Genomic DNA, 8,988 nt, shown 5'->3' with positions numbered 1-8,988 from the left:
GTGGCCAGGGAGGGGGTCAGGGGTGACAATTTGCCTTCTGACATCCCTTCCAAACCCAGGGCCAGACTTGTGAGCAGGGGAGGGTGGTCAGGGGTCCTGGGAGATGTTTGTCACCTTCATGACTTGCCGAATGCAGGCCTGGCTGAAGTGACAGGTTTGACCTGTGACAAATAAATGGCAAGCAATAGGAGATTGGAGTATATGAGGAAAGCATTTGGTATAAACCTAATTCAGCCTGACTTTGTTTTTCCAAAAGGGCCTGGCGTGGCCGATGAGCATGCATTGTACATCTGCTTAAGCATTTGCTGTGTCCCAAAGGCAAGAACAAATGCCCTTAAGATGAAGGTGCAACTTCCCCGACATTTGCATTTCCTTAAGGGTAAGCATCTCTCCTCAGGCTAGGAACTAATTGCTGCACTCATCCTGTGATCACCCAGCTCCAGACAACAGACCTGCCACCCTGCTGTGTCCACTGAGACAGCGCCCTACAACTTGCTGTGTCCATCCATTGCTGTGCTGACAGAGCAGTCTCGTCACTGCTGTAAAGGGGACATTTCCTTCATATGTGAAACATGCTCTTTGAGGGTATATAACCACTCTGTACACCCCACTTCTTGGGTACTCATCCTTCCTTGGGGATGGAAGACCTCGGGCTACATGGTCCTCATATTTGTCTCAGAATAAACTCACCTCAATTTTCATTTATAGATTGGTTACAGATTACTTTCGTCAACACCTGGGAACTCTGTTCAGGGCCACTGGGGCACTGAGAGGAGGGTTGTCTCCCAGCAGAGGCCCTGGGAGATGAGTTGGAAGAGAGCGAGCCTTCTCATGCCCAGGGTCATAGCTGAGGTCAGGTCCCCAGTGGACATTCCATTGCCCCATCTCACCTGCAGGAACCCCCTGAAGTTTGCTCTGGGGAACCCCATCCCGAGAGATGTTAATAGGGGTCGGAGTGGGGCGGGGAGGAGAGGGGTGCCACGGGAAACGAGTTTGGAGACCAGGCTGCCTCTCAAGGAAAACTCCTGCCTGAGAGGGTTCTCCTCGTCCAGAGCTGGAGTCGGGCCAAGGACGGGAGGCGGCAGCGTCCACAGGGTGGGTCTCCGGGAGCCATAACCAGGCTCACAGGATGAGTATCGAAGTCAAGATGTCTTGTTATAACTGTGTTTGCCAGACTGTTTTTAAACCCAAACTTAGTTAGCTGAAACTGTTAGTGTTAAGTGAGAGTAAATCCATGCCTTGGTCCCCCCGAGGATCCTGTGCTGGGGCCTGGGGAGCCGGCCGCACCCATCACAGCCCTACCTACTCCAGTGGGTGCACAGTCACTCAAATGCAAACTCGATCGCGTTAGACTTTATAATTCTCAGGACAGCGATTTATAAATGCTCTCCCTATAAATCCCTTCCACGTGAGCATGAAATGTTCCTTAAGTTTGGTTTTTTGTTCCCCAGCTTGTGGATTTTGCTTTACTGTGTTGAAGTTTTCCAAAACAGAGACGTTAAACCCGTCAAATGGTTGTGATAACTTGCTGACATGTTTTATTGAGGTGTCCACGTGTGTGCCGCCTTGTGCTAATTTACCACCTGAGCCCCAGCGGTCTCTGTCCTAGTGTCATTTGTGCAGAGGCCACAGGGACTCCTGTGGGGACGGAGAGGCCAGCCAGCGCCCCCCTCAGGTCCTGGGGCCGTCTTGGAAGGAGACCCTCTTCCTTCCCGGGCACAGCCTCTGCTCTCTCTGCTGCTGCTGTGGTGACCCTCACTCAGCACCGGCCTCGCCCTGTGCACACGGAGCCCGACACCATGCCTGCTGGTTGGCGCTCCATCCCGTCACCGCCCTGTGCTCACAGTCCTCTCTGGAAGCCTCTGCAGCTCCATCAGGCCCTCTGGAAGCCACACAGGGCTGGCTCTCAGGCCCTATCCTGGTGGGCCTGGGCCTGCTCACCAGCTCCCAGGGTGGCCCCTTGGAGGAGAGAGGAGGAGGCTGGGGCCCAGAGAGAGCAGCCTTGCTGCCAGGCTGGGTGCGGGTGGCTTGAAAGGGGTGAAGGGGCAGCCACGGTGAGCAGGGTGAGGGTTCTTCTCCCCCGCCAGGAAGCTGGTTCAGGGAGACATGTCCTTCACATGGCACCCTCAGGGACAAGATCACCCGGGACCTCTCCTTGGACCCTCCCTCCTGTCCCTCTCAGTCAGAGGTTAGGGTGGGGCCTTGGGCTACAGCCCTTGCCAGCCTCACTCTCTAGATGGCTCCCAGGAACCCCGAGCTGATGGGGCTTTGTCCTCCTGCCGTGGAAGGTTCTAGACCAGCTCTGGTCTCTGGGGAGGAAATGACTGGAGGCTCCTCCCAGCCTGGCGGGGAGCCCTGGTTCTGCAGCGAAGGCCCCAGTGATTGGCAAGCTTGGCCGGGCTGGCTCTGAGGGCCCAGAGGCTGCTGCCCAGAGGCTCAGGGTGCTGGCGGCGGGCGGGATTGGGTGCCCTGTGTCCGGCCCACTTCCCTGCAGCCTCAGGCTCCAGCCACCATCCTTAATGTCCCCAGCAGGTCTCAGGGTGTGGTGGCTGCTCAAAGCTCCCTGGGCTGTGGGGGCTGGGGCACGTCCAGGGCAGCCAGGTACCATCTATGGAACCTTCTAGCCTTGGGTCTTCTCAGGACCAGGCTGCCTCCCCCTGGCCTTTCTTAGGTCTTATTTTTTATTCTGATTCTGCAAAGACGCAAGAGACATCTTGTGGGAGGATGGAGGCAACTCAGACCTGGCTCCCCTGTGTGTCTGTCTCACCCTGCCTGCCCTTCCAGAAGCCTGTGTCAGGCCCAGGGAGACTGGCAGGTCTTAGGAATGGTTTATTGAAACGTGGTGTCCGGGGGGAACGGGGCGTGGGTCTGGTACCCCCTTTAGCTCAGGGAGGTTTCAAGGTCCAGCCTGGGACCCCGCCCTCGTGTGATGCTCACACGGAGAGTGTAGGCTCAGCTGGAGCTCCGTGGCTGCTGCCCCACCCCACATCGCCCAGGCTCGCGGCCTCTGCACCCCTCTGCGGGCATCTGGGTGTCTCCAGGCCCTGGGGCTGGCTTCCCTCTGGGGACTCGATACTTGCTCTTCTGACTGTAGAACAGGTTCCTCTGGAAAAGGCGAGGAAGGTGACCGTGATACAGCAGGACAGCCAGGACCATCCCTGGGGGAGACGAGTGTCAGACCATAGGGCCCAGCGGGCTCATTGCAACCCCGGACACCCACACCCAGAGCCTCTATAGGAGGAGGAACCTGCAGACCTGGGCCAGGGGCCCTTTCCTGGACTCTGGTCTGGCTCTTCCCAGCACACCCAGGGCGCCTACCCCGTGGAGATGGGGACAAGCCACTGGGAACTGTGTGCCCTTCTAGACCATGCTCAGGGACCTGGGTCCAGCATCCTCTGCACAAACATCCTGAGCCATGTACAGAGCCTGCTGGGCCCCTTTCTTCCCAGGGCTGCCTCCCAAGGTGCTCTGTCATCCGTGTGGGTGGCTGTGTTGGGGGGTGTGAGCGATGGGGGATGTGGGTGGGGCCTGGGCTGGGAAAAGCAGAGGTCTGAGGGGCAGGGGCCAGGCCTGGCCGACTCCTTGTCCCCAGGTTCTGCCCAGAACTCCCAGAGTGGAGGATCCTAAATTCCCACCTGGCCGTCCAGCTCGTTGGGAGGGTAAGTTTGCCAAAGCTGGAGAGGAGAGCACATTTTCTTCAAGGTTGATGTAAATCCTTTAAGGACTTCGTGGAGAGTTAAGAGTTAATGCCTCAAGTGAAAAATCTCGAAGCAGCCGTGCAAGCCCATTATGTAGAGTGGAGAAAGAAAACACGGAACCATGCCCCTTAAAGAGAAGATGCCTCTTCGAGGGGACACGGGGCAGAGGAGGGGACCACTGCTATTCTTAGTCCCTTTCCTAGGACTGTGTGCACCCGAGAGTGTGATACAATGGAAGCTGAAGTTACAGGTCATAATGATGCCATGTCATCATCCCAGGGACAAGTGTCAGCCTGGGAGCTCTGCAGGCTCGCTTCTCCTCCCACAGGGGAGGCTGGGGCCATCTCCCTGAGAGCCCCCCACTGCAGACCCAGAGGAGTGGAGGAAGCTTCCAGAGTTCCACCGGGCCTCAATGACCCATGTGATAGAGGCATGGAGAGCACTGTGGGGCCAAAGGGCTAAGACCGAAGGCAACGAGACAGAGGACTAAGAGGTTAAAACATCTTCGTTGGGCTAGAAGAAGAACAGAAACTTTGAGATAAGCTTTGCTAACTGCAGCTGTGCGTCCTCAGCATAAGCAGCCGTCGTTCACAACTAATCAGGTCTGTCCGTCCCTCCTCAGTATGTGAGCGAGCTGCCTTTCCCAGGAAGTCAGGGTCCAGACATCAAGAGTCAGTCTCTCAAGGCCCAACGCAGGCAGAAGATGAAAACCGACCAGAAAAGTCCAGACAGTCAAGGGAAAAGAAATTCAGTCTTGAAGGTCAAATGCAGGCTGGCGGGAAGGGGCCAACCAGCATGGCCTCATGCGCCCCCTCCCCGACCTAAAGCCCCAGCAGGTGCTCCCCCTCCACCACCTAAAGGTCAGATAAAAACCCCTCCCAGTTTCCCTGTGAGGAGGTGGATCTGGGTCCTAACTCCCATCTCTTCGTCTGGCTGCCTTTCAATAATAATAATCCCTCTTTCCTTGCCTCAAGCCTGACATTTCAGTTGTTGGCCCTACTCTGCAAGGGATGAAAGGACCTGTGTGGGTTTGGTGACAGCAGGAGATGATATGACAGCAGGCCTCCACCTGTGGCCTCAGACCCCGGGCCTGGAATGGCTTGGATCCCATGGCTGTGGATGGCTCCACCCCCCGATGTGGTCACCCCAGCACAGGGCCTTCTCTGCTGCTCCTCTGCCCTGGGGACAGGTGCAGGCAAGGAAGGGTGCCCAGAGTAGATGGGCTCAGGGGGTCCACCAGCTTCAGGGAGTCACAGGGTGGCCTCACCCAGCGGTTGCAGGGGACGGCCACCCCACGTCACAGCCCTGTCCAGGCAGCATGGTCCCCCTCCAGTCTACCTTGGCCCACTGTCCCCTGAGGCTCCACAGACACAAGGACCAGCACCTGATCAAGGGACCCCTGGCTCTGTGTCTGTGAGGATGCCCTGCAGGGGGTACAGAAACCCCAGCATAGGGAGGCCCCATGGCAGGCACAGTCCTCACCTGTCTGCCTAGTACCTCGGAGGGGTCTGCCTCTCCCTGACCCCTGCCACCTTCCTTTTTTGGCTCCAGCCCCTCCGTGATGAGGTTCAAAGCAAGATGGGCCACTCACAGTGCCTCCCCCAAGATGGTCCAGGAAACAGGTCTCTAACTGGAACAGAGGAGGAGCCCCCATGTCTACACCAGAGGGGAGCCCTCAGAGCCCCATAGGGCAGCCAGGGAGCCCTGACCTGGCATCCATCCCTCCCTTCAGGACTCCACAACCAGGAAGCCTCTGCTCCAGTGGTCCCTGAATGGACTCCCCACCTGCAGGCTGGACCCATAGACATGCCCTCCAGGAACACTTTGTGTGACTGTCCCTGTCCCCAGGCCCTGAGCCACTGCCTAGGGCTGGCCTTGCCACCTGCCCTCAGGGACTCCCAGAGCCAGCACAGGAGCTCCTCTGTGGGCCCCAGCGACCCCTCCCCCTTACCTGTCAGAGGGCCCAGCCAGTACACCTGGGCGTACTCCAGCAAGGTGTGCCCAGAGCAGCGGAAGGTGACGGAGGCGGCCAGGGCAGGGTTGAAGAAGGCGGATGTGAATGGCCCGGCTGCGGAGGGAAGCACAGACCGGCCTTGTCCTGCCACTGCCTGCAGCCGTCCCTCCAGCCAGTGCCAGAGCCCCCCTCCGAAACTCCCCCAGGAGTCCTCCTGTGTGTAGGCCGGAGCTCAGCCCAACTTTGTCCCCTCCTGCTGATGGGAGCCAAGGCCAAAGGTCACGGGGTCAGGGTGTAGTGGGGATAAGTCTCTCCAGGGATGTCCAACGCCCATCCTGACCTGTCACCCCCAAGGACAGACTCATGTGCCCCTGTCCTTTTCTCCACCACGCCCTACCTTGTGGGAGGTTGTCTTTGAGAGAGAGCTGCAGAGACAGAGACAGAGACAGGGAGAAGAAAGAGAGGGGGAGAGAGAGAGCGTGGAGAGGGACTGGGCCTACTGACACAGCACCAGAAGAGCGGACTGGACGGGGCAGGGGAGGGGAGCCTTGGAAAAGCAACCGGAGCCAGGCCAGCAACCCTCACCACCAGCCCAGGGCCACCATCACTGAGCGGGCAGGGCCAGAGCAGGGTCTGGGCCTTGGAGAGAGCAGGTGGCCCCTTGGACATGGAGCCTGAAGCCAGTGGGTAGAGACCAGGCTGCAGACAGCAGCACTGGCTCTCAGGGAAGCGCCTTGGGTGGCTGCTGTGCTGACAACAGGGCTCCCGGGCGTCACTCCAGGATGGGAGCCCAGGCTACCTGGCTGCAGAGCTCTGCTCGTGGCAAGCTCTCTGCTCACCGTGCCTCAGTTTCCCCCCCTGTATAAGGACTCTAGTGGCACCTTCCCGGGCCCACTGCGGTGCAGGTCCTGCAGTGTCTGTCCTGTGCCAGGCCATGGTCAGTGTCTCAGAAAGTCAACCCTAAGTGCTGGCTCTGTCCTTATCCGGCTTGGCCCACCCAGGATGGAGAATATGGAGAGCTCGGCCCTCAGGCCCCATCCTGTTATATCCCCAGTGCCCTGAGCAGGAACGAGCTGCTTGGTGAATAATCTGTAGCCCCATCGTCACAGGATGTCCCAGAGGGCCTGCCAAGTGGAAGGTTCGTGTCCCTCCCAGCATCGGGGCGGTACCCGGCAACCTTCCTGGAGGGCCCTGCTGTCCTGCCGAGTCCCCATCCCCAGTGCTTGGGGGCAGAGGGGGTGGTCATTCCAGGAGGACCCCTCCCAGGGGTGCAAATCCCACAGACAGAGTAAGGGCAGAGCCCACTCAGGGATTTGTCAGCAGCCCCAGCCTGGCACCTCCAAGTTCTGGCCCAGCTCTGCCCCACTCCAGAGACAGTGCAACACCAGTTAGTGGTTGGTGGGTCCCACACCTGTCCTTGGCTTTCTGCTCCTCTACAAGGATGGGAATGGGCGGGGCATCACCCTGGCGGGGCAGGTGCTCATGGGGGAGCCCAGGACCAGTGACCGAGGGCCACCTGGGGGCCAAAAGCTGAGAAGCGGGTGCTGGTTTAGGCTGAGCCCACGGGCCGATGGCAGCTTCCACGGGGGCTGAGGGCCTCCGTGAGAGCTTGGTCAGGAGACTTGGCCTGGGTTGCGGGAGGGAGCCCGGACAGGGAGAGGGGACAAGAGGTGCTGCCCTCTCTGGAGAAATTTAGGGCCAAGTGGGAAGGAAGGACATGGGTGAGGAAGAAATGGCAGGTCTTGGCACTCTAGGAAGGGGCAACAAAGGGCACAGGGGCTTCCAGACCAGATTCTGGGCCAGGCCCTGGAGAAATGACCCTCACCGCCCCACCTGCCCGGGTGCAGAGCTTCTGGGAGAAACAGCAACAACTCAGAGTGTGGATGGCCCAGCCAGGAAGGACGGCCTGCTGGTGGCGAGGGCCCCACCCCCACCCCCACTCCCACCCGCACCGTGCTGCATCCAGCCCATCCCACCACCAGCTCCCAGGAAATGGCCACCCCAGTCTGGGGCCTTGCAAGCCCCCTCGGCCAGCAGCCCCTCTCCCGGGTGTCCTCAGGTTCGAGGGGCGTGGCAGCCACACTGGTGCGGAGGTTCAGATGTGGCCCAGCAGAGAGGCAGCCAGGTCTCACCTATGTAGGCCATGACGGTGACCAGCAGGGCCACGGCCGGCACCCTGTAGATGGGAAGACTGTTCCGGAAGCGGAGGAGGGTCAGGTGGAAGAAGAAGGCGCAGGCGCCTTCCACCAGCGTGCCGTGGGGGACGGTCGTGCTCAGTGCCGAGCTGCAGTGCTCAGCCATGAGGTTCTGGAGGACGTGCAGGTCATTGAGCTCCCAGGACCAGTAGAGCCGGGTCAGGACGCAGGCCGCCTGCATGCCCAGACCCTGGGCTGCCAGCTTCAGCAGCGTGCCCAGCAGAGGAGCCTCGGCCAGAAGGAGCTCCTGCAGTGACACGGCGGGGTTGGCCGAGGCCCCGTCGAAGGTCGCCCCGTGCACCAGAAAAAGCAGGAAGAGCAGGGTCAGCAGCAGGTCCGGGCCGAAGCCCCCGGCCCAGGGCCCGAGCTCCACCAGCATCCGCATCTCCAGGCAGCAGGCTCCCAACTGAGCTGCACCTGCCGCCTCCCGGGCGAAGCTGGCATAGGCGCCCGCCGGGAGCAGAGCCTTGGACACCCTCCTGGCTGCCTGGCAGAGAGCGAAGGTGGCGAAGAAGAAGCAGAGGGACACATTCAGACCGGCCATGGGCCCGGGGGCTCCACGAGGAGCCGGGCTGCGCAGGGAACCTGAGCTGATGTGTCGGGAGCTGGCCCCAAGGGCGAGGGAGCTGTGGGAGAATCCACCTGGGCCGGCTGCCCCTGGGAACGCCACACCTGCGCCCTAGCCTCCATCGCCACCTGCTTCTGACCCAGGTGCAGAACCAGAAACTCCCACAGCAGACCGCCCCTCAGCCAGGCGTCCTCCCCAGGGCGCGAGACACACGGGCCCTTCACCCCCCTCGGCCAGCCCTGGGTGCTGGAGACAGGCCACAGCTCTTCAAAGCCTCCGTCAGAGCCCATGACTCACAGGCCACGTTGGCTGGCTCCACAGGCACAGTCTGGCAGCTCCCTGGCCCTGGGTGAGTCCCCACCTGGGTGAGGGTCCCTGGCTCTGTCTGCACCCTGGGTCACCTGCCACCAGTTCCCTCTGTGCAGGCAGCTGTGTGCTGGGGCCAGGTCTCCCCACAGGAGGAAGCCGTGGGTGCCCAGCCGGGCGGCTCTGGACAGCTCCGGGAGCTGAACCTGCAGAATTGGGCCCTTCTCACCAGATGCTTTGATTTTCTGCCTGGCAGCATAGACAAAG

General features: G+C 60.4%; 1 protein-coding gene across 1 annotated transcript; it reads right to left on the bottom strand.

Moving 5' to 3' along the window:
* Positions 1-2,952: 2,952 nt before the first annotated feature.
* On the bottom strand, positions 2,953-8,391 carry LOC124228584 (aquaporin-12B-like). The gene is made up of 3 exons (XM_046643111.1): positions 7,785-8,391; positions 5,650-5,766; positions 2,953-3,158 (listed from the first exon to the last, which is right to left on the bottom strand). The coding sequence occupies exons 1-3, from the start codon at positions 8,389-8,391 to the stop codon at positions 2,953-2,955; spliced, it is 930 nt and encodes a 309-aa protein (XP_046499067.1).
* Between the last annotated feature and the right edge of the window lie 597 nt (positions 8,392-8,988).

This window comes from Equus quagga, chromosome 17, assembly GCF_021613505.1.
Source record: "Equus quagga isolate Etosha38 chromosome 17, UCLA_HA_Equagga_1.0, whole genome shotgun sequence".
Lineage (NCBI taxonomy): Eukaryota > Metazoa > Chordata > Mammalia > Perissodactyla > Equidae > Equus > Equus quagga.
Note: the sequence above shows the minus strand (reverse complement) of the source record. Positions and strands in the feature narration are given on the sequence as shown.

Excerpts from the sequence above, each read along its gene's own strand:
- LOC124228584 (XM_046643111.1), bottom strand. The coding sequence starts at position 8,391 with ATGGCCGGTCTGAATGTGTCCCTCTGCTTCTTCTTCGCCACCTTCGCT. Across the intron at positions 5,767-7,784 it reads CACCGTCATGGCCTACATAG|CCGGGCCATTCACATCCGCC; the intron begins GTGAGACCTGGC and ends TTCCCTCCGCAG. Across the intron at positions 3,159-5,649 it reads CTGGCTGGGCCCTCTGACAG|GGATGGTCCTGGCTGTCCTG; the intron begins GTAAGGGGGAGG and ends CGTCTCCCCCAG.